The sequence below is a fragment of the Struthio camelus genome, chromosome 3 (genome assembly GCF_040807025.1).
Source record: "Struthio camelus isolate bStrCam1 chromosome 3, bStrCam1.hap1, whole genome shotgun sequence".
NCBI classification, from domain to species: Eukaryota; Metazoa; Chordata; class Aves; order Struthioniformes; family Struthionidae; genus Struthio; species Struthio camelus.
In genome coordinates this window covers 148,206,568-148,229,975 of record NC_090944.1, presented here as the reverse complement: position 1 = coordinate 148,229,975, position 23,408 = coordinate 148,206,568, and the positions used below count along the sequence as shown (strand labels likewise).

Sequence of the window (23,408 nt, the reverse complement as noted above, 5' to 3'; positions counted from 1 at the left end):
CGGGGGAGAGGGGGGATGACTAGTCAGAAAGCAGCTTTACAGAAAAGGATCTGTGGTGCTACTAAACAAATTGACCAGGAGATAGCAGGGTGCCTATGTGGCAGAGAAAGCCAGATGCATCTGGGCTGTATTACTAAGAACATAGCCTGCATGTCCAGGGAAATACATTTCCTTTCCATTTGGCACATGTGAGACCATCTGGAGCACTGTGTCCAGTTTTCAGCTTCCCAGCACAAGACAGACTTTGACATATTAGAGAGATTCCAGTGGAGACCACCAAGCTGCTTAGGGGGCTAGACAGGACAAACAAGAGGCTAAGGAAGCTAGGTTTGTTTAGCTTTGCGAAGAGAAGGCGAAGGGGAGGCCTTATTACTGTCTACAACTGCCTGATCAGAGAATACAGGGAAGATGGAAACAGATTCTTCTTGGAGGTGCACACCAATAGGGCAAGATGCAACAGACACAAATTGGAACACAGGAAATTCTTATTAGATAGTAAGAAGCAGCGGGGGGGGGGGGGGGGGGGGGGGAAGCATTTACCATGACAGTGGTCACTGGAAGAACTGAAAGAGGTTGCCTGGAGAGGTTCTGCAGTCTCCATCCTTGGAGGTATTCAAGACTTGACTGGAAATGGCCCTGAGCAACCTGATCTCATTAGACCTGCTCTGAGCAGGGGCTTGGATTAGATGACATCCTGAGGTCCCTTCCAGCCTAAAATTATTCTGTGTTTAAGATTCCCAGATACTTCCATCCCATGTTTCTAGATTCCAATGGCCCAGAGAATCCAGGCAGCTCTGCCCTGTCACAAACAACTCAGGGAACCAAGGTGTGTGGGAGGCCTTGCTCTGCCCTTGCCAGTTGTCCCCTGCCCCAAAGGGCCTCCAAACACACCAAAACAGCCCTGCACACCCCCAAATGCCCCCCCACCCCAAGCAACAAACGCAGCCCCAGAGGATGACTCTTCAGACCCTGAGAATAGCCCTGCACCTACAGAAAAGTCCCACAAACCCCCACATTTTCTCCCACCTCTTCTCCCCCCACTCCTGCCTCCTACAAAGTACCGGATGTCCTCTTCATCAGCATGTAGACATGGGCACCTGCCTCACACCTGCTCCCATGAGCACCAGCACCACTGGTTCCCGTCACTCTGCAGTTTGGTTCCACACCCTCTTCCCCATTCCACCTACACCTCCTGCTGCTCACTGAACCACTCAGAAAAGGAAAGGCCTCGTTGTAGAGCAGATTGCCTGGCCTGGGCACAGACCCCAAAACCACATCAGTTTCACAACTAATTCCTGGGATGAGCTGGTCTGGGTCACACCCCCTCACTCCAGGATGTCCTGCTCTGACTTTGCACCTGCAGCACCCCTAGAGGACATGGAGGCTGGTGCTAGAAGAAAACTGTTTATTTTATAAATATAACTTTTTTCAACCTTTTTCCTTCAGGGTGGGTTTGTTTTTTTTTTTTTTTTTGTAAAGATAAAGTATAGTCTGAACAGCTTCTGCGCGCATTCAGTGTATCTATACACTGAAAAACAGCCCTGCAAACTCGTGCCACTCACAGTGGCCCTTCCTGCTTTACAGGGTAGAAAGCAACAGCAGCAGCAAACAGCAACAATCCTGAGGCAGAAAACCGTCCCCTCAGCTAGACACATACACTGAGCCATATCCATCTATGAGATATGTGTCACTCCAGATGAGATCCCACCAGTTCCAGAGGGGAGGTTTTCACTCGAGTGTACACACATTGCTTTAAAATGTTTCTCAACACTGGCTGGATTAGACAGTGCCCTGACAGGACATGTGCCACTGCATAGTTCCTGTGCCTAGCCCTTGGGGACAGGAACCCAGAGGACACTAAACAATCCTTTAACAGGTGGCAAGCAGTCCTCACTTTGGAGCTGGGCTGTGATTTTTCTAGTTCAATTAGATGATTAGCTCTAGGGGTAGAAGGGGCAGTCACCAAAGGAAACGTCTCTTCATTCTGCCCGAGAGCTCTTCCCAGTCTTTGAGAAGAGACACAGAGACATGTAGGGTGAGACAGCCTGGAGTCACAGGTCTGGTGACAGCCCACCTCTAGTCATAGGCATCATCATCGTCATCAAAGTAGGAGTCACGATCAAGGTTATCTGACTCATCATCATACAGAAAATTGTCTTCATCAAGATCATCATCATCATAGTCTTCCTGCCACTGCGGTTCACATTCCTCATCTTCATCCTCCTCTTCGTCTGTGTCAGGGGAGTCAGGTAAGATGGCATGTTTTGGCCTATTCAGGAGAAAAGCATCAAGACAGAGGCCTTGCCCACTCCTAAGCTGCAAGCAACAACCACAGCCCAACCTCATGACAATCTCAGCCTCTCCACCACCATCATCTCAGCATTCCCAGCCAAAGCCATGCCTCAGGGACACAGCAGCTGTGCAGGTGCATCTCAGAGGTGATGAAATGCCCTTATCGACACATGCTACACGGGGCTGTGCCAGCAAGCCACCTGTGGCTGCGCCAACAAGCTGCAGTCTTCCACTGGCTCTGGTGTCTCGGCCTCCTTGGAAAGGACTAGAAACGCTGCCCTGAAATTGAGCGTCTCTCTTAGCTGAGATACAGCCTTGTTTCTTGTAACCCTCAGCACCTTGTTCAGCTCTTGGGAACACAGCAGCTGTCTGAGGGGATCATTCACAGCGAGATAGCAGACACGGGTTGCATTCCTTGGTTTAAACCATGTGTCATATAGAAATGTTTGTTTCATCTGTTCTGAACTCTTCACCTTTCAGTCATACTGAAACCTGCTGGTTCAGTGCTCTAAGATAGGGACACAACAAACCAATCTCACCTCTCAACACTGCGGTATCTTATAGCTGAGTCACCTTTTCCCCATTCCCTCCCTAAAAGAACTGTGAGGCCCTTCTATCTCACTCCATGCATGTTTTTATTCTTGATGTTCTCATTTAGACACCTCCTAGATCTCAAATGCTCCTCTGAAGAAATGGTGGGTCACTCTCTGCAGCAACCCAATAGAGTCTGATTAGAGCAATATCCGTCCCTCCACCACTGGCGGACCAGGCTTTCTTCAACCACAAATTAAGCAGAGGTTTCCCTGAGCTCCCTACAGCGCTATGTCACTTACATCGTTATATCAAACCCCAACACAGGATGCAAGTAACTGGTATCTGATATTAACTCTTTGGCATGCCATTGAGCACAAGAGAAAACTCTGGTCACCTGTTTTTCTTCTGCTCTTGCCACTTTTCCTTGTTACCCCAACTAAGGAAACTCACCCTATACAGGCAGAGGCTTCAGCAGGCACATTTGAGAGTTTCACCTTATTCTGACCAGGATCCGCCAAAGCCTGGAGCCCAACACGGAAATCCTGCCAGAGCGGAAGAACAGCCAGAAGAGAGGCACAGCATGTGATTTGGTGTACGCTTTCTGCTGCCGACCCCTTCCCTACATGCACACATGGTCACAGTACTGTGCAGCACCTCAGAGTCTGTCCTCTTAGCTGATCAAGCCCCTTTCTATGTTTGCCAACATCAAACCCCAAGATCAAACTACACAGGGGCAAGACAAGCTACCAACATGCATGTGGACTTCACCTGTGTGGAGTGCCAGAGAATCGCAAAGAGACGCTCTTGGATCCGGTGCGCCAATTCCAAACCGGTGCTGAAATGCTCTGCTTTCAGGAGCTGAAGAGAGGAAGCCAGGTCCTGACACTGCAGTAGGGTTTCCTCTGCAATTCAAGGCCAGTAAAGTCATACTGCTCCTCACACTCATAAGCAGAAGCCAAGTCCCTTAGTTCTGATTACAGAGCCACAGGTCCTCTGTGCACAGATTCTCCTTCAGAAGGGAATATGTTGAAGGCCCTCCATACTCCATTAAATCCTTTGCCTGCAGCCAAATTGCTTCAGCAGACTCCCCAGAAATGACATCAAGTAGGCAGAGGTGGTCTAGAAGATCTGAGCTAGCACCTGCTGGGTGCTGGTGTGTGTCCCATTGCCTCACTACAGAGCTGCCACCTCTTGAACCAGACAGGAGAGACTGTCAGTCTCTACGTAGAGAGGCTGCAGAACTTACCCAGTAGGATCTGTAGAGTGTTGGTGTGCAGCTCTAAGCTCTCAGTCTGCTGTTCCATGATGTCCATCCTCTCAGTGTCCTGGCTATAATAGCTGTACACACAGGAGTAGGCCAACACCTGAAGAAGCACAGAGCACATTGTTAGCACCCTCCTTCAGCTTTAGAGTGGACAAATGAAGCAGCAGAGACTAGCATCAAACTCTTCCAGACTTTACTGAGTATCAGCGGCTGAGAGAAGTCTGGTCTATAGTGACAGCCCAGTGAACCACTCTGCCTCCTGATGGCAATGCCAGGCCACATAGACCTACTTGGAGGATTGGAAATGAATGTGTAATTATTTTGTGCTGAAGTCTGAAATAACTGATTGCTCCCAGCTCACAAGCCATTGCAGGGACACAACTTGCAAATGTATAACAAGGGCAACTCTGACCAGCAGGTGGGAAGTCCAAACAACCAGCACGAAGAACCTGGGCAGCTGGGCAGCCCAGGTTGTACTGAAATGGCAGTGAACTGAGAGCATTGAGCCCAGAGACAAACAGAAAGCACATGTGGTGCTATACAGGCTGTCCAAGAGCAAAGGACAAATGCATTTCAACAAGTGACAGCATCCTACTATAACAAAACACTCCTAAAGCCCTCCAGGCACACAACCACTGTTTCTATTTAAAAAAAAAAAAAAAAGAGTCCAGGAATGCCACCACCAACAGCAAGCAAAGGTGATGCACACCCTGGCAAACGCAGGGGCTACCACAGTGAGAAGACAAAACAGGGTAAGAACACCTTCAATCCATCTTGCGTGCATCTCTCCCAATATCAAGCCTGCCTGCACATTCAAGATATGTCTTGCAAAGGCACATCTTCCCACCTCCTTCTATGTTTCAGAGGAGAGCAAGACGTTGCAGGCCTATCCTGGCACAGGCTTACTGTATGTATCAACTGACTGCACTGCAAATCCTTCATAATGTGACTGTCAGGGCATGCACAGGTAACTCCGTGCTCACACAACATCCAGGACTCATGAAGAAAAGAGAGGAGAAAAAAAAATTGTAAAATGAGCATCAAGAGGGACTTCCTAGCTGTGACACAGAATCAGGAGAGCTTTTCAAAGGTAAGTGCCACTACTGAGGCTTTTCATACTGCAATGGGTCAAATGCACTTAACGAAAACCGTAAGATGTATCCCTGTGCTGATTCCACAGACTTAACGTGAGCTAAGCTCCAAGTCTTACTTGAGCTTACCAACTCACTCAACTGTGAGGAACTCAGGAGAGAGAGCCCAGCTCAGGATGACAGCAGGGAAAGGCAGACACGGGCTCTTGTCCTCCTTGCTGCTATATCTCCCCTCAGGCTTTTTGTCTCACCTTGATAGAGCACAGCAAGGTCTTCCTAATGGCCCCCACTTGCTTTAGGAAGGCAAAAACCACATCAATAGAATAAAGCCTAAACATCATCAGAGCTGTTATCCACTCTTACCTTCCGTGCCTGTTCCAACACTTTGCAGGTGTCAAGAACAAAGGTCAAAGTTCTAATTTCTGGCATCTCTCTGATGGAAGAAACCCTGTTCCTCAGACTCATGGCAAACTCCTGCAATAACCACAGGTGAGAATTCCATTTCCAACTCTATAAGGTCTAAAATACAGCACCTGCCACATAGATAATTGCTAAGCACCCTGAAGTACCACCCCAGAAGAGGCAGGCAGCAGGGCAGTAGTTACTCCACCCAGCTACAACATTTCTAATACGCTTGCTTGTGTTCTCTGCTTCAATCTTTTGTAGTAGCTGAGCTCTAAACAGAGTACAGTTTTCACTCTTCTTTGCAATTTTTTCCAACTATTGCACCAGTCTGATCAGGCAAACACCAGAAGCGAGGGCTGTGCTCAATTTCTATAAAAGAACTGGCAGAAGAAAGTAAGCTAAAAACTTTTCCTTAGGCCAGAGCAAGGGTGATACGACCAGGCATCCCCATCTGCATCTGAAGTCTGCTTATCAGCTCCAGGTGAAGTGCATTGGGACACAACAGAAACACTGTCTTCCTTCTTACCAGAGCTAAGGCAACAGAGTCTGCATCTGCAAAGAAAGGGCAGGGGGGAGGGTCCTTACCCTTGCATGATGATGAAAGGTGCATCTCTCATTGTAATCTTGGAAACGCTTCTCCTGCCGAGCTGCTTTGCTCACCTGAAAGGAAAAGTGGAAGTAAACTGTAACAACTTCCCTCAGCTGCCAGGATCATATGGGAGATGGCTACCATGCATGCAGACCTTGACACTACTGTCAATACCAGAGGCAAGTGAACCAAGTAAAATCCACAGCAAGGGGCTCAAGCGGAGATCTTTTCTCTCTGTCTGAGAGGGCAGGTGCATACAAACACAAACATGAACTGCTGGGATGCAGCAAACCACTCACCATAGCAGAGCAGTTGTAATAATCCTTATGGGTTGGCCTCCAGGGCTTGAGGCAATGCCAGCAGAAGCCATGATTACACTTGGCACACGTCATGCTGGACAGCAGGGAGGAACAAAACAGAAACCACTCAGTCCCAACAGCCACTTGCAAACAGTTCCTCTCAGTGCTCCCCTATGACATGAGGCTGGAATGTGCCAGCCCAGCCACTCCCATGCACTCAGTACTAAACACTTCCCCACATGCATTTTTAAATCTTTTGTTGGAAGCAAACAAAAAACCCAAAACAAACCAAAAAAAACCCCACAAACACACACTGTGTCCAAAAATGAGCTGGGAAAACTGGCAGCGCATCTCACAATACAGACCTACCAAGCACTGGAATGGTGAACTAAGCATCCTGCAGTTTGGAGCGAAAGCCACATGAACACCTCACCTTTTCCCTCAGCAATGCAACACTCCACCACACAGCCCTGGGACCAAACATAGCCTTAGGGCCACACAAAGCACAGCGGGGCACTAAGTGCTGAGCCACCTCACGACAGGAAAATATGGCAGCTCCTGAGCCCTGGCCTCAAATATGGAGGGTGCTGGAGGTGCCTCCCCTGCCAAGTAAAAAGCTGCCACAGATCCACCCCAATTCAGAACACATGCAGATAGTTAAAAGAAATTGCTTAAAGTTACAGAAATAGGTTAGCATCAAAGGAAAAAAACAGTGCTGAGATCCCCACCGCTCTAATCTGTTTCTCTGTATGTCTACAAGTGAATGCTAAGACCAGACAAGCATGTGCTAAAAACGGTACTCTGAAATGAGTTCTGGTTCTACCACACAGCTAACAAGAGATTTAACTCTGAATGCTGGGGAACACCTTGCTGTGCCTAGGAATTCAGTACCATCACTCATTCCTGTAGACTTATAAACTGAATCTGCTACATCTCTCACTCAACAGTCCAAAAAAGCACATGGTGGACCAAATTGTATCGTTGCACCTTCCTGCCCCCACTACCAAACAAGAATGGATACTCACTGCAGACAGCCTTCATTTTTCTCTATCTGAGCCTGGCAGCTTGGGCAGTGCTTGGAAATGAGTTTAGCCAGATGTTTGCTTTGGGCTTCACTTGTCATTCCCTCATAGTACCCGTCGTCATCCACCCACTGAGACATGTGGTTGCAGCTAGCAGGGTAATGAGCCTGAAAGAGAGAGCCAGTCAGCCACGTGGAAGCAGATGTGTGCCGAACCCAAGAGAGCGTTGCCCTGTGATTCAGCTCAGCCTCACCTCTGGGAAGCTGCAATTGAAACAGGATATCCAGGAGCACTTGGAACAGGCTTCTCCATAGCCAAGTCCATCCTTACGAAGGATCTGATCACAGCCCTGTGGGTTGGTGCACCATGTCAGGTTGGAGCAACACTCAACATAGCCTCTGAGGAGGGCTTTTTCATACTGTAATGAGAAGCCAGAGAGAAGATTTAAGGAGGAGAAGCTGCATGGTTAGACCTTTCAACTGGGGTCTAGTAACTCTGGGTCCTATACCTAGCTCAACAACTGCTCACAACACAACTGCACTGAGTTAGTTTGCTCTTTCATCTTCTTTGTGTAAAAGGTCTTTTCCTACCCCTTATTTTGTATCTGGAGGTTGTTTCATAGAATCCTAGAATCACAAAATAGTTGAGGCATGAAGTGCTCGCTGGAGATCATCTAGTCCACCCCCCCCCTACTCAAAGCAGGGTCAACTACAGCAAGACATTCATGGCCACGTCCAGTTGGGTTTTGAGTAACTCCAAGGATGGAGACTCCACAATTTCTCTTGGGTAACCTGCTCCAGCACTCGATGACCTTTACAATAAAAAAAAAAAAAGTTTCCCTTATTTCTATACTGAATTTCTTGTATTTCTATTTGTGCCCATTGCTTCTTGCCTTTTCACTGGCTATCACTGAGAAAAGTCTCACTCCATCTTCTTTATTCCCTTCCATCACACACTTAAACACTCTGATAAGATCTCCCCAGCTAAACAGTCCCAGCTCTCTCAGCCTCTCCATCTATGACAGATGTTCCAAACCTTTAATCCTCTTTGTGGCCCTTCACTCCTCCCAGTTTTATATTATCTGCAAACTTACTGAGGATGCATTCTGTCCCATCATCCAAGTTATTAATGAAGTTGTTAAACAATATTGGCCCCAGTACGGAGTCCTGGGGGGATACCACTAGTGACTGGCCTCCAGCTGGACTTCGTGCTGCTGATCACTACCCTTTGAGCCTGGCAGTTTGGCCAGTTTTTGATCTACCTCACTGTGCACTTATCTAGCCCGAACTTCCTCAGTTCGAGGATGTTGTGGATGACAGCGTCAAAAGCATTACTAAAGTCAAGATAAGCAACATCTATTCTCTCCCCTCCTCCACCAAGCCAATTATCTCACGATAGAAGGCTATGGCGCCTTCTTCTGCTTTTTCATTTTAAACTCCTCAGCACACTTTTGCTCAGTTACATGAACTGCAAGGGGAAGAGAATTTATTTTGTCCAAGGCCTCTAGAAGCTATTGCAGAAGGCAAGGCAAATTGTTCAGCAATAAGGGATTATCTCATGATGGGGGGACCCAAGGATGCAGCTTCACTGCACACAATAGCTTAGCCCTCTGTGCTTGCTTATTCTAGCATAAGGACTGTGCAAACAAATACAAAGTGGGAGGGAGTTTAAAACATATAATGTGATCACAACCCTCCTGTGGTGATTTCTGCATTGCTGGAGACCTGCCCTAAAGCCATCAGGCATGGAAGGTACAACACAGCTCACAAGCACTACAGCAAAAAAGCACAAGCCATGAGGTCTGAAGGGCTCAGATGCAGGTGTCAGGGGTTGGTTCACTTTCTCTTTCAGACAGCCTAAAATAGAGAGAAATTGCTGACTGGCTGCAAAGGTGCCTGCCTGTGTCTTGGTAAGATGCATGGTGGCTGCAAAGCGTCACCAAAGCCACCTTATTCTTGTCAGAGTCAACACTGGTGTCTGTTGTTATCCTGTTGCCAGGAGATATACTTTTTTTCTGCCCAGATACCAATACCCAGAGAGATAAGAATCAATCTGAGTCAGCAGGCAGTGTCAAGTCACTTGAGCTTTCACGGGGGGGGTGAGTGATTTTCACAACTTCTAATATTTAGATCTTTTTTTTAATCCTGTTTTCATGGTGAGATGAAGGAGTTTAGGCACACACCCAACTGCTGATAGGGACCTACGGCTCCTATTGAAATCATAATAGAAAGAGCCTAAAAGGAAAGGGAACAAGTGTCCAGTGAAGCTCTGGGAAGAAAACCAAAAGGTACAATCAAGAAGTTGCCTAGCTCCGCAGTAACACCAAGAGATCTTAGAGGAATCTTTGCATGGACTGGAGTTAATCCAGGGGGAAGCCCATGGCATGATTCCCAGTAAGGAATCCCTGGGTAGAGAACAGGAGAAGACATCTGAGGAACAGGCTCACTACAGGAACAAGAGCTTGAGGGAAGAGAAACAACCTTGAAAGCAATCCTCTTGCAGAGGCATGGCTCTCAGGGCTTGTATTTTGTAGAAATATAATCAGGAACAGGCTTAAATTCAGAAAGTTTGATATAAATAAATGGAATCACAGTTATATCTGGGCTGACAGGAACCTCATTAAGGTCAGCAAAAGTAAAGGCAAAGTCCTGCCTGAGGAGGGAATAACTCCATGCAATGGGACAGCTCTGCAGAAAGGAACCAAGGGTCCCGGGGTGCAGCAAGGTAACCCTACGCCAGCAGCATGCCCTTGTAGCAGCAGCTCCAATCACACCTTAGGCTGTATTAGCAAGAGTGCAGCCAGCAGGCAAAGGAAGGGATTTCTCTCAGCTATTCAGCACTGTGACACCACAACTGGATTCTGGGTGCAGTTTGGACAATACAAGAAAGACATTAACAGACTGAAGCAAATCCAGTCCACAGGCCACCAAGATAGTCAGGGCTGGAGTACAGGATGCAGGAGGAAAGGCTGGGAGAGCTGGGTTTGCTCAACCTGGAGAAAAGAATGCAGAGGGGGAATCTTCTCACTGCCTACAGTTACCTAAATGGCAGGTCCAGAGACGGATGAGATTGACTCTTCTCTGAGGTGCGTAAGAACAGGACAAGAAGCAACATGCATGAGCTGCAGCAAGGGAAATGCCAACATTATGAAAAAAGTTTTCCTCCTAACAGTGGTCAAATCCTGGGACAGGTCCCAGAGGTTGTGGGACCACCATCCTTGGAGATACTCAACGCTAGACTGGACATAGCCCTGACTGACATGTTCTAACTTTGTTAGATCCAGTCATGCTGCTGGCCCTGCTTTGAATGCAGGGTTGGAACAGAGTCCTCCAGGGATTATTGCTAAATTATTCTGTGACTCTGTGTGTGTGACTCTGTGTGAGACAGGACAGCTTCAACAATCGCACTTGTTGAGCAGAAAGAGAAACAGATGACATGATTCACTGTGAGCATCAGAGCAGCTTGTTAAAATCGGTTGTGATTATAGATGAACGGCAAGATTTCTGTAATAAAATCATTACAGCAACAGGATATTAAATCTTGCCCTGCATTGGATGTTATTACAGGATTTGCACAGCCAGTAAGAATTAAATGCCCAGATACACGCACTAATTCCCCAAGCATTTCTTACAGAAAACAAGAGATACATAGAAGGAAATGGTTTCTTGGAGCTTTTTTGCCCAATTTGGTTGCCAGTATGAAGGATTAAAGGAAAACAGTAAGAGAAATCTTCATGGAGAAGTACTGCTCATTTCTCCTATGTGACTGGTCAGATAGGATCCTAATGACAGTAACAGGTTGGAAGAGAAGGAGAATATTTATGGAGAAGCAACTGCTGGTTTGGTGGAAACCCACCAAACAACAAAGCAGTGGGGGGGGGGGGGGGGAGGAAGATGAGACCCATTTTGTCCAGGAACTGAAAAAAAAAAGCCCGTCATGCAACAGCCACAGCTCTGCCTTTAGGTGTGGAGGGGATTCAGCTCAAAACAATTACTGCAAACAGAAAGAATAGGGGGAAAAGTAGGATCTGCTCCTGCTGCTTCTGCTGACTGAGGACTAGGGTGAGCAGAACTCAGGAAACTGGGTTTAAAGACATACAAAAATACCTGCACAGCCTTAATTCTAGTAATAATTAAATCTGATGTAGTCACTTCTGTCATCTTCACAAAAACCTGAGCTGCTCAGTGCCAGAAACTGATGGAAGAAAAAGCACATTGGGGTCACTGATGTAGGGGTAAATGAAATTACTCAAATGCTTTCTCTTCATTTGAGCTAGATTTTACAATTGCTTCAGCACACCAACACACAATATTTATCATGAGCTGTTCTGCTACCACAGCTCTCAATTGGTTCCCAACTAAGAATATGTCTGAGGCACTGCTTGCTGGAGAGATGTTTAGATGCAAAATCACTGTTCTCTTTTGCTGATGTTATACTTTGGCCATAGTCAATACCAGATATTCAAGAGAGACAGAATATACTGCTGGGCAGATGCCCAGTCTGCCTCAATTCTCACAGCACCAGTTTTAGCAACGGGAACAGGAAAGGCAGCAGCAAGAATACCTGCTAGTGCTGACCAAAACAAAACACAGCTCAAACCACCAAGCAACCACCTCTCACACTTCACCTTGGCTATGACCTCCTCAGAAGAAATGATGGAACGGATGAAGGCTGCAGTCGGCTGTGCACAGCACTCAGAAATGGGACAGGTACATTTGAGGACCATGTTTTGCTCAATGCGAGTTGTGAGATACTCATTCCAACAGGGCTGTGAAGGCAGAAGAGGATAGATCAGAGCTAAACAAGAGCTACACCACCTGGGCCACCTGAAAAAGAAATCCCAGCCCTAGGAGCCCATCCCACCAAACAAAATCACCACAAACCATCAAGTACTCAACAGCACAACAGTGGAAACAGATTGAACAGGGGCTGAAGGGCCTCCAGAACTGAGGAAGCTGAGAAGAGAGCATAAAAACTCTATAAAAATAATCTGATAATAGAAGAAAAGCCCAAACCTAGCCCTTCCATTCCAAGTTACAGCAGCCAAAAACCCCACGACCTTCACCTTGCAGCAGTAGTGCATGCAGCAGAGGGTTGGTGGGCTCTCAGTGGGACACAGCTGGTTCATGCACACTGGGCAGTGCGTTCCTGGGCTTGGGGGACGCTGAGCATCCTGCACTTGCAGCCCTGAGGAGATCAGCAGTGTCTCGCGGTCCTCCAAGTAGCGCTGGATCAGGAAATCCACATTCCACCTGCAGTGCATGAGGAGATGCTGAGCAACATCACTTGGGATGCTCAGGGTATCCTGGACTTGATGTACTGTCTGGTTCATGAGCAGCTTTGCTTCCTCCGGACTAAGCGTGTGCCCCATTGGCACGTGCAGCGTCACCATGAGAAACTCTTCTGAGCTGTCTACAACAGGATCCGACCTAACATGGAGAAACGTGTCACTTCCTTAGAGTGGAGACGCCATAATCCCAGCCCTGCACGTTCCTCCAGACCCAGTGACAGGCATCCCTACCGACATAGGCAGCCTATGCTGTCCTGATCCAGAGGTGCCTCTGATGCCATGCTCTGAAAGACCATCTGTGCTTGGCCCCCGAGAGGCGTTGTTGGTTCAGTCGAGACATACTCCAGGACCTGGGGCCTCCCCTCCTGGCGCCGGAGATAGCCCTGGTTCAGCAGGTGCAGGACGCAGGACAGCACGTCCACGCTGTGGCAGCAGAAGCTCAGGAACTGCAGCCCCGCTCCAAACTCGCCCTTCTGACAGGCGTCAATCACCTACGGCAGCAAGGGAGTCCCGCATTGCACTGCGGCACAGTGCCTGCCTGGGCAGCCCCTCTCTGCCTCCCCGCACGCCTTTGCCCTCCATACCCTGAACACCAAGTTGTCAATGTGGAGCTGCTGCTCCGCCTTGAGGATGCGGGTGATGAGGCAGCAGAGGACGTTCCTCTTCCTCTCCAAGGCACTGCCATCAGCCATCTCTGCCCTCAGGTACGTCTGCTGGGGCAGCAGCCTCAGGCGCCGGCCGGAGGCCTGAGCCAGGGCCGCCCGGTTCAGCCGCAGAGTACCTGGAGCTAGCACCCGGCCCAGGGTCAGCCGAGCCCCGAGCTGGGCCCCAAAGGAACCCCAACACGCACATGTGGCCAGTGCGCCGGACCCCGGGCCTCCCCTGGACCTTCCACTGCTACTTCCCCACGCAGCACCCCGACCCCTGTCCCCCTGCACGGCGCTCAGCCCCAGCCACGCACACAACCTCCAGCCCTGATCCCACATCGTCCTGAACCCCAACTGTGCATGTAGGCCCAAGCCCCAAAACTCATTCCCAAGCAGGGCCCCGAGCTGCAGCTTCACACACACACCCAAGTCCTCAGCCCTAGTCCCACACGTGACCCCCAAGCACTGGCACAGACAGGCCCACCCCGGCCCACTCCATCCCTCCACAACTGCCATACGTCCTACCCCAGCACCCGCTGGGGGCTCTGCCCTTGCGGGCACCCACACCACCACCACCCTGCGGGTGCCCCAGCCCCACACTCACCCCCCTGCGTGCAGCTCTGCACCAGGACACCCTCGCCGTGGGTCAGCGGTGTCAGCGCATGGTGCACCAGGTCAGCAGGGAGCCCTGTGGCCTGCAGCAGGGCATCCACAGCCACCTCCTGCCAGGAGGCGACAGGGGAGGGCAACAGCCAGCCACAAACACCCCTGCCGCACCAGCCCCAAGCCCCACCAAACAAGGTGGGGCGGGGGGGGCAGGGGGCTGTGCCCCAAACACTGCTGGAGACCCCACCAGCAGGGAAGGCACAGCCCTGCTACACCCCAGCATCAGCTCCAACCCTCACCCCACCATGGCCCCACGCCTACCTCCGCACTGTTGAAGCGCAGCAGGATGTACATCTGCAGCGTGGACACGTGCAGGACGCAGTCTCCAAACTGCAGCTCAGCGTGGCCCAGCCACGTCCACTGCAACCGCCGGGGCTTCGTGCACTCCCGGCCCAGCTGCCTCTGGCCTGCCAGGGATGTGGCATCAGCGCAGCAGCCGGGGTGCTCCCGGCATACCCCAGGGCTCCGGCCACCTCTGCCTGAGCTGCTACGGAGGGCCGGGGCCCCGGCGAGACCCCAGGCTCCCAGTGCCCCAGGACTCACTCCGCCTGCAGAAGTCAGCAAACTTGGCCAGGGGGGAGCTGAGCGCTGCCGAGAAAAACCTCCCAGGCTCGTCCATGTAGCAGAACGGGGAAACGGGCCAGCAGCGCGGGGACAGGACCAGCACCTTCACCTCCGGTGCCTCCACCAGGGACGCCTCCCCCAGCGCCTGGGCACACAGGCACGAGGGGGACTCAGGACAAGGCCTAGGACCTCCACAAGGAACACACGAGGGCCCGGGCCTCCCTGACCCACTAGGCCACTCACCTCGTCCTCGGGGCTCTCCAGGCCTGTGTCCAGCTCCAGCAGCTGCTTGTCCTGCTCCTGCAGCTGGAAGAGGTAAAACTGCTGCTGGAGCTCCTCCGACTCGGCCAAGTTGCTCAGCATCTGCTGGGGGAAGCGGCTGGGGAAGCACAACCCGAGCTGCTCCACGACGGCCCCTTCCAGCCACGACGGCCCCTGCGCCAGGAGCCGGTCCCCCAGGTAGTACCTGCCACGGCCGCCAGCATCAAGACGGGGGCCAGCATGAGCCCTCCTCCAGTCCCGCAGCCCTCAGCCACCCGCCAGGAGCCGGCCCTGGCCTGTCCGCCCACCAACGTGCGTGGACCCAGCAGCACCAGTTTCTCCGCTCCCTGTCACCCACAGGGAACGTGCCTCCGCAGGCCAGCAGAGGCCACAGGCTCTCACAGCCTTTCCCTCTCCAACCCAGAGCCGCGCAAAGGGGGAGCACTGCCGCCACACCAGGGCCAGCCTGAGCCACGGCCTCAGCGCCATCCGCACCTCCCGTCACGCCGCGCCATGCTGGGCCCTCAAGTCACGCGGAGGCACAGCACCCCTCACCGGTAGAAGTGCTCAAAGGCTTGGGCGAGCTCCAGGCCACAGAAGACGACAAAGGGCTCCAGCATCTGCTGCAGCGGCCTCGTGCTGCCCACGACCCCACGCAGCTCCTGCATCTGCCTGTCGAGGTAGCGGGCAAACTGCTCGCTCACCTGCGGAGGGACAGGGCTGGCTGCCGACGGGGCTCACCAGGGCACAGCAGGGCAGGGGCAACACGCCTGTGCTCCTGCGGGGAGCAGGCAGGGAGCCCTGAGGCCCTCAGGCAGGCAGGGGCTGAGGGTGCCTCCAACACCAGCCCCAGGCAGGGAGCACCCGGGGAACGGGGCCACGCAGCAACAAACGCACTCAAGCGCGGGCAGCATCAAGGGCCGCAGTGGGGCTCCGTGGCCCAGGAGGGCACGCTGCGGCAGGGAGCACAGCGGCTGCCCAGAGCGCGCCCCAAGGCTGCGGGCCAGGACAGCCTCTGCAGCCTGCACCCAGCCCAGTGACGGGAGGGCCCCGTGCTGGCACTGCGCGCCCCGGCCCTCCTCGCACTCACGTGCAGGGCAGTCAGGAAGGAAAGCTGCAGCAAGGCCCCTGCGAAGCCCTGCGCCAGGGCCAGCACAAAAGCAGCCTGCTGCCCAAAGAGCTCCGCCGTGGCGCCGCGCAGGTGCTGGTACAGCTTGCAGTATCTCTCCACAACGTCCGGCGCCTGCCATGCTGCCTCCAGGAACCGCTGCACCTGTGGGGCACGGAGTGAGAGCAGCGAACCTGGAGCAAGGCCAACCCCACAGCCTGCGGGGCTGCCCGCAGCTCCGACCCTCGCTCTGCCCGCACCAACCCTGCAAGGCCCCAGCTGGCCTGGCCGCAGCCTTGCTACAAACCCTGGTGGTACCACGGGCTGCCGAGAGCCTGCAGAGGAGCAGGAGCACAGCTCTGAGAGCTGGCAAGGGCTGTGGGGAGCAGGACAGGCACGTGCAGATGCAGCCCAGCAAGAAATAAGCAGTCACCAATATGCAAAGGCTCCGGCCAGCAACCGCCCCGGCCTCAAGAATCGCCCCAACTGCGGGGCCAGGCTAAGGGCTGGGAACTGCCAGGAGAGTCAAACCTCGCATCAGCGGAGGCATCCCAAACTGGCAGGGCCGCAAGCGCAGGGCTCGCTGCCCCCATGTCCCTCCACGCCCCGCAGCAGCCAGGGACAGGCCGGGGCCAACTGCCCCCATGACCCTCCAGGCCCCCGAGCGGCCAGGGACAGCCAGGGCCCCCGCCAAGCCCTGCTCCCCTCCCTGCCTGCCCTGCGCCCAGGGCCGGCTCCCAGCTGCCCCTCCTAGCCCTACCTGCTGCTGCACCACACCACGCCAGCACTGCGAGATGCCCCAGAGGCCACTCAGCTTCTTCGCCGCCACCACCTTTGCAGCCCCAGCTGGCACCTCCTTGTTCTTCCCATCCTTCCCACCTGCCAGGAGACAAGCCCAGGGCTGAGCGGGCCTCCACAGGCAGGCCCTGCACACTGATCGCCAGCAGCCTCCCCCTCTCCCTGGGGCAACATGGGGCAGGGGGAACGGGAGGCGCAGTCGCTGGGGGGCATGGCCACATGCCGCCTCCAGCTCTGGAGACCTCTCCTGCCTCAGCACCTTCCCCAGAGCTTCCCGCTGGCTGCCCGACAAGCGCAGCCAGGCCTGGTGTCCTCGACCACAGCCCCCCTGGCCCCACAGCAGGGAAGGCCCTTGCTCACCAGCTCTGCCAGGGGCTCTCGCCTCCTCCAGCTCCGTGCCGCTGGGGTCCACGTGCACCAGGAGCTGGGTCAGGCGCCGCACGCGGGACCTGAAGACGGCATTGCGGCTCGTGGCACGGCAGGGCAGCTCCACACTCTCCAGGTATTTGCTCAGCAGCCAGGCCAGGGGGCTGATGCCACTGAAGTCTGCAAGGCCAGAGACTCAGAGCGGGATGCCTTGGGCTGGCGCTTGGCAGGGAGGGGCCCAGGTGAGCGCGGGGTACCTGGGCTGGTGATACTCTGCACCAAGGGGTTCACCAAGGCCTCCCAGCACGTCCTGCCCAGGGCCTGGGCCGCCTCGTCGTCGGGAAGGAAGCGGTCGGCAAAGGCCTGCTCATGCCGCAGCGCCCGGTTCAGCCTGCAACAAGCACCGGGCAGGGCACAACGTGGCCAGGCACCTGGGGACTGCCAACGGGGACCTCCCCCAAGGAAGCAGGACACACTGCTCGCTTCCTGCCCTGCCCTGTGCCAACCAAGACGACTCAGCACCTCCTTTCACCCCGGGAACCAGGGCCCCTTGCTGTCCCAGCCCTCGCCCACCCTGGCGCTCGAGGCCCTCGCAGCTTTGCGCGCAGCTCCCGGGAGAAGCTGTGGGGCTGTGCAGTGCTCGCGGCCGTGAGATCCTGCCTGGGCCTCACCAACGCGCCAGCCCCTACGGGGCACCTCGCGGAGGACACAGGGTAACTGTGCCCGTGAGCCCAGCCTGAACGCAGGGGACCCCACGCTGGGCCTGGCCCTCCAGCACCCCTCATGGCCAGGGACAGCAAGGGGCCCGCCCCGTCACTCCAGGACACCTGCCTGCTCCTCCTCTGGCCCTGCAGTCCCCCCAGGGCTGCCAGCACCATCCTCCCAGGCCTCAGCACACCAGGCACGCGGCAGCGCTGCCAGGAGAGACCTCACCTGCCAAAGAGCTGCAGCAGTCGGCCCCGCTCCTGGCAAATCTCCTGGCACCACGCGTGAGCCCTGGCAGTGCAGAAGAGGAACGTCCGCCGACATAGCTGCTCCTTGAAGACGGGCCAGAAAGTGGGCTTGGGACCCAGCACCTCGATGCCACGCACACGCGTGTCAATGCCGCCCTGAGGGAGAGCACAACCCTCAGCTCCTCACACGAGGCCCCGCTACCCCAAGGCCAGCCCCACACAGCTGGGCCCCCCCCCAACTTCCCTACCTGCTGGCACCGCTTCACTCGGATCTGGATGATGGGCCAGAAGCGGGTCATGTTCTCCAGCAGGATCACTCTGCTGTCTGAGGGCAGGATGGTCACCTGCAGGCAGACAGCAAGCCCTCAGCACGCCAGGCAGCCAGCACAGGCTGCACGCCCGCTCCCCCTCCCACCCTCCAGGCAAGGCCACAGCCTCTCTCACCACCACCACCCCCCCCCCCCTCGCTGGCCCTTGCACCCTGCACAGCCTCAGGGCACCCCCAGCCACAGCTCTGGACTGTTGGCTCTCAGCCCCACCACACCAGACTGCTGCACACTGGGGCACAGGGCTCCTCGCAGCCAAGCCCCAAAGCACCTTCAGCCTCCAACCAGCACAAGGCTCCCCCAGCACAGCTCCTGCCATCCCAGCTTCTGCGCGAGCCACCCCCACAGCCATTCGCTTCCCAGGGCCCTGGTGGGAGACCCTCACAGGGCACAGCAGGCACCAGCCAGCAGCTCCCGCAGAGCGGCCATCGCCCAAGGAGCACGTGCCAAACTCACCGCGTTGAGCACAGTGTTGATGTTAGCAGGGCTCTCTCCCCCCAGCACCACAACGCGGGCTGGCATGTAACTCGAATCCTCGCTGGCCACCAGCATGCTCATCTCCCTGCAGTGGGGCAGCCGCATCACTGCCGGATGCGGCCCATCAGCCCTGCCCCAACAGCCCCTCACCCCCACGCCCTGGCTCCTGATGGCCCCACGGCCCACTACCCGCGTCCAGCTCCCCTCTTCCTCGCTGGCGCGGGGCCCGCTCAGCACCTCCATGCCGCCTCTGGCCCTCCCGGCCCCACAGTCCCTCCAAGCCCAGCCCCACCTGATCACCACGCCACACTGCATGTAGACAGTGATGGAGTGGGAGCCAGTGCTGCCGTTCGACTCCCAGTACGTCTTGGGGTTCCCGTCCGTGAGCTTGCTGGCACGGTGGGCATTGGAGGAGACCTGAACCTTCTCCCAACACTTGTCCTCCTTCACCTCCACGCTGGAGCCTGCAGGCACAGGCCACAGCTGCCAGCTCAGCACGGACCAGGGCCGGGGCACCCCGCTCCCACTCCCCATACTCACCTCGGCACAGGTTGCGCAGAAAGACATCAAAGAAGGGGATGCTGATGGGCTGGTGGCTCCGGCGGTGCTCCTCAATCTGCCCCAGGACCAGCTGGGCGACAGGCCCTTACTGCGGACCCCAGGCTCTCCTCCCCTTGCCTGCTCCAGGGCAGGGGCAGGCAGCTGCCCCTCTGCACCGAGGACTAACACATGGCCCCCCAGCCCCAGCGCCTCCCCCAGGCCCACCTGGATGCAGCCAGCCAAGATGCTGGTCGTCAGCTTCCTGTAGAGGCTCGCGTACTTCTCGCAGTCGCTCACCAGCTCGCGCAGGGCTGGCGCCAACGGCAGAGCCGCGCTGTGCTTGTCCAGGGCTTTGCCCAAAGCCTCCTGGGTGCCCGCGCGGCACATCACCACCGCGCAGTCCTTGCTGGCGGTGGCCAGGCGGTGCAGGAAGCGAACGACCTCCTGGACCACCTGCCGAGGAAGGGGCTATGAGCAGCTCGGCCGGCACGGGGAACCCACCAGGACCCAGCAGTGCTGGGCTGCAGCGCTTCAGCCCCTCTGCCCCCGACGCCGCAACAGCGCCCGCGAGAGCCCGCCACGTCAGGCGTGACGCTGCACACCCAGCCAGAGGGACGTGGCCACCGCTGGGACAGCCACCCCCCACCTCTCCCGCCGGGGCTGTCATGGCGAGGCAGCGGCTGCCGCAGGCGGAGACCCGGCCCCACCGGCCCACAGCACAGCCAGCAAAGCCCTCCCCGCCTGCTGCGAGCCCGCGGCCCCCTCACCTCCTGGTCGTTGCTGTGGGCACTCATGGAGGACAAACAGGGTTCAACACACTCGTGCCAGGGCAGCAGGTCCTCCTGGTAACCGTCCAGAAACTTGTTCAGGATCCTAAGTGAGGGAGGAGCTCCGCACTGAGGCTGCGGTACACAGACCGCGTGCTGGAGGCAGCCCCATTTCTCTCCTCCGCCTAGAAGGCTTCCACCCCACAGCGGCTGGGGGCCAGGGCTCCCCGGGCACCCAGGACACCCCACCTGCACTCACACGCATGCTGCGCTGCCCCCAGATGTCCCTACCAGCATCCGCACACATGCTGGGGGGCCCCCACCTGCCCCTGCACCCAAGCAGCACTCGCACAGGTGCTGCACTGCCCCACGCCCCCACCGGCCCCCCAAGACCTCCCCACTAGCACCCACCAACACGCCCCTCGCATCGCTGCACGTCCCCCAACAGCCCCACCAGCACGTGCTGCAGAGCCCCCGGACTCCCAGCGCATCCCCACTGGCCACCCACAGCCACCTCCAGCCCCACCTGAGGACGCTCAGGCTTGCGGCCTTCTCCGCCCCCAGCAGCTTGAAGCTGCGCAGCAGCAGCACGAAGCACTCGCGGTCCCGCAGCACCTGCGCAGCCTCGCCAGAGGGGATGGTGCCCTTGCCGCAGAGGTGCCGCTCCAGGGCCACCACCGCCTCCCTGGAGAGGCCGCCGGCCCACAGGTTGCCCACCAGCGTCCGCACGTCCATGTCCCCCAGGTCCAGCGGGGCCTCTGCACCTGCCACGGCAGGGACAACACGTAGCGCCAGCCCCGGCGCTCGCTAGGCAGCTGCCGGCACGGCCCTCTCCCCAGGCAGCACAACCAGCCCTGCCCTCTGCGCCTGCAGGGCCGCGGCCCAGCCGGGGCGCAGCCCGCACGGTACCTGCCGTCTCCAGGCTCAGGAGCACCTCGTGCTCCGCTAGCCGGCTCATCGCGCTCAGGGCTAGCGTCTTGCTGGGGCAGCCCGTGCTCTGCCCCTCCCGCCAGCAGCTCCGCAGCACCGCGGGGAGTTCGCAGCTCACCAGCTGCTCCGCCAGGCCCCGGTGGCTGTCGATCAGCATGTTCACCACCAGCAAGCCATTCCGCACGCCCGAGGAGCCCCTGCGCGGACAGAGCGATGCCGGCACCTTCCTCCTCACGTACCGAGCCTCCCCTGCGCCCAGCAGCTGCCTGCCTTCCCCGCTCAGCCACCCCCTCGCCTCCAGCCTCTCTCCTCGCCCTGCCCCTACCCTGCAACCCTCTGCATGGTGCTCATGGCAGCAGGGATGGCGCTCAGCAGGCTCGCCGAGCCCTCGCTGGAGGCAGAGCCGATGCTGGCAAAGATCTCCCGCATCATCTGCGCGTCGCCATCGTTCAGGGGCGAGGGCTTCTCACTGGCACCTCCCGGCTCGCTGCTCCCAGCTCCCACCAGCACCCTCAGGGCCTGCAAGGCAAACAGCAGCTCACGAGGCCAGTGGGCAGCACCCAGGGCAAGCCTGTGCCACGGCCCTCCCACCCACGGCAGCCCCTCCATCGCGCTCACCGCCAGGCCAGCCTGCTGCACCACGCTGGACGAGGCGTGCTGCTGCATGCAGGCCAGCACAGCCCGCACGCCACCTTCCGTGGCAAACGCCACGCGCCAGTCATATTTGACCATCAGCACGGCGAGCAGTCGCAGCGTCAGCGCCACCAGCCCCTTCTCCGCTACCTCGGCGCTCAGCAGCTCCACCGCCATCTTCACCAGCTTCTCCCTGCGTGCGGAACGGCACCTCAACAGGGGCCTCCGGCACTGCCGCCGGCACCCCAGGGCCTGCCAGCTACCTCCTCCCTGCCCGTGCGGCTCTACCATGCTTAGAGGTCAGACCAGGAAGAGACCTGCCTGGGCCGCGCAGACACAGCATCCACCTCCCTTTTTCACACCCACGCTCCCACGTACCTCCTTTCCCACCTCCGCTTCCGCCTCCCCACACTCCCAACTCTGCCGCCGTCCCCCTCCCTGCGGACACAGCCCTTCCCCAGCCAGCAGGAGGAACCTGCCAGCCCCGGCGGGGCAGCACCCCCGCGGCTCACGCCACACACCTGGTCCCCAGCCCGCCCTGGGCTTTGCCAACTTGCCGCTCGAGCCCAGGCTCCTCCTCCAGGATCTTCAGCATGTGCTTGAGCCCGGCTAAGCGCAGGCCCACCTCCGAGCTACTCCTCTGCATCACATCCACCACGTCCACGATCTTCGCCAGCGAGCCCCTCTTGCTGGCCCCCTTGGAGCTGCCAAACACTGCGGGGCAGGTGGGAGGCAGAGACGCAGGTGTCAGCGCACCAGTCACGCTGCCAGGGCCTGCCAGCACCCCCACGCCGGCCTCTCCCCGGGCCACCTCCAGGTGCCCGGCCTCCTGCCCCCTGCCCACAGCCACCCTCCAGCGGGCCAGCGGAGCCACCTGGCAGACGGGGCCCTCCAGCACCACGGGGGCCCCAGGGCCAGCCCAGCACGCAGCAGGCACTTACCTTTGCTCTGCTCCTCCGTCACCTCTGGGAAAAACAGACCTTCCCTCTGGAGGAGCTCGCTGAACAGCTGGCAATCCGACTTCTCCGCTGCAGCGGGGGCTCGGGGTGCCAGTGCCGCGGCAAGAAGGTCTTCCTCTGCCGCCTCGGCCAACACAGCTTCAGGCCTGGTGTTCCCGCAGCTGGCCCCCTCCGAGGACACCACGGCGCTCCCCCCGCCATCCTGCTCAGCCCCTCTGCCGAGGAAGTACTTGGTGTAGACGCGGGAGCCTCGCAGGTCGCTCCGAGCACTGCCCTGGCATCGCTTCTCCAAGACCCGCAGCACTTTCTGGGCCAGCTCCGCAGACACCCGCAGCTGCATCAGGCCTTCTTCATCCAGCTCCCACAACTGGGCACACGGGGCCGAGTTAACCCTCACGGACCCACTGCGCACCCCACACCCGCTGCAACGGCCAGCGCCAAACCAGATGCCAAGGCTGCACACAAAAGGGCTATTCCCCTGCCCCAGCCTCCCCCAGCCAGCCCCAACACAACGAGCACCAGCCCAGCCCTCCCGCCTGCGCTCACCACCCAACAGCCGCCAGCAGAATCACCCCACGCCTCCCCCTCGCACGCCCCAACCTCGCTGGACCCTGCCGTTTCTCTGGG

General features: G+C 56.8%; 1 protein-coding gene across 14 annotated transcripts in view; it reads right to left on the bottom strand.

Annotated features, from left to right (window-relative positions):
• Nucleotides 1–1,452: 1,452 nt before the first annotated feature.
• Nucleotides 1,453–23,408, bottom strand: part of CUL9 (cullin 9) — a 32,395-nt gene continuing 10,439 nt past the window's right edge. For 7 of the 14 annotated variants that reach the window (XM_068940900.1, XM_068940901.1, XM_068940905.1 and 4 more), the window contains 35 exons: nucleotides 22,764–23,148; nucleotides 22,344–22,536; nucleotides 21,808–22,015; nucleotides 21,515–21,708; nucleotides 21,169–21,386; nucleotides 20,786–21,023; nucleotides 20,260–20,365; nucleotides 19,718–19,945; nucleotides 19,493–19,583; nucleotides 19,245–19,416; nucleotides 18,932–19,037; nucleotides 18,398–18,493; nucleotides 18,130–18,305; nucleotides 17,454–17,587; nucleotides 17,191–17,376; nucleotides 16,793–16,911; nucleotides 16,015–16,197; nucleotides 15,480–15,628; nucleotides 14,907–15,129; nucleotides 14,643–14,832; nucleotides 14,361–14,506; nucleotides 14,038–14,155; nucleotides 13,371–13,573; nucleotides 13,018–13,277; nucleotides 12,562–12,925; nucleotides 12,124–12,264; nucleotides 7,750–7,914; nucleotides 7,500–7,663; nucleotides 6,475–6,568; nucleotides 6,172–6,246; nucleotides 5,545–5,655; nucleotides 4,073–4,190; nucleotides 3,595–3,728; nucleotides 3,277–3,368; nucleotides 1,453–2,269 (listed from right to left, as the gene is read on the bottom strand). In XM_068940900.1, coding sequence (XP_068797001.1) covers nucleotides 2,077–2,269; nucleotides 3,277–3,368; nucleotides 3,595–3,728; nucleotides 4,073–4,190; nucleotides 5,545–5,655; nucleotides 6,172–6,246; nucleotides 6,475–6,568; nucleotides 7,500–7,663; nucleotides 7,750–7,914; nucleotides 12,124–12,264; nucleotides 12,562–12,925; nucleotides 13,018–13,277; nucleotides 13,371–13,573; nucleotides 14,038–14,155; nucleotides 14,361–14,506; nucleotides 14,643–14,832; nucleotides 14,907–15,129; nucleotides 15,480–15,628; nucleotides 16,015–16,197; nucleotides 16,793–16,911; nucleotides 17,191–17,376; nucleotides 17,454–17,587; nucleotides 18,130–18,305; nucleotides 18,398–18,493; nucleotides 18,932–19,037; nucleotides 19,245–19,416; nucleotides 19,493–19,583; nucleotides 19,718–19,945; nucleotides 20,260–20,365; nucleotides 20,786–21,023; nucleotides 21,169–21,386; nucleotides 21,515–21,708; nucleotides 21,808–22,015; nucleotides 22,344–22,536; nucleotides 22,764–23,148 — 5,973 coding nt within the window. In that variant the 3' untranslated portion in view covers nucleotides 1,453–2,076. The remainder of the gene's footprint in view (nucleotides 2,270–3,276; nucleotides 3,369–3,594; nucleotides 3,729–4,072; nucleotides 4,191–5,544; nucleotides 5,656–6,171; nucleotides 6,247–6,474; nucleotides 6,569–7,499; nucleotides 7,664–7,749; nucleotides 7,915–12,123; nucleotides 12,265–12,561; nucleotides 12,926–13,017; nucleotides 13,278–13,370; nucleotides 13,574–14,037; nucleotides 14,156–14,360; nucleotides 14,507–14,642; nucleotides 14,833–14,906; nucleotides 15,130–15,479; nucleotides 15,629–16,014; nucleotides 16,198–16,792; nucleotides 16,912–17,190; nucleotides 17,377–17,453; nucleotides 17,588–18,129; nucleotides 18,306–18,397; nucleotides 18,494–18,931; nucleotides 19,038–19,244; nucleotides 19,417–19,492; nucleotides 19,584–19,717; nucleotides 19,946–20,259; nucleotides 20,366–20,785; nucleotides 21,024–21,168; nucleotides 21,387–21,514; nucleotides 21,709–21,807; nucleotides 22,016–22,343; nucleotides 22,537–22,763; nucleotides 23,149–23,408) is intronic. The other 7 variants (XM_068940899.1, XM_068940908.1, XM_068940898.1 and 4 more) reach the window with 7 other exon arrangements.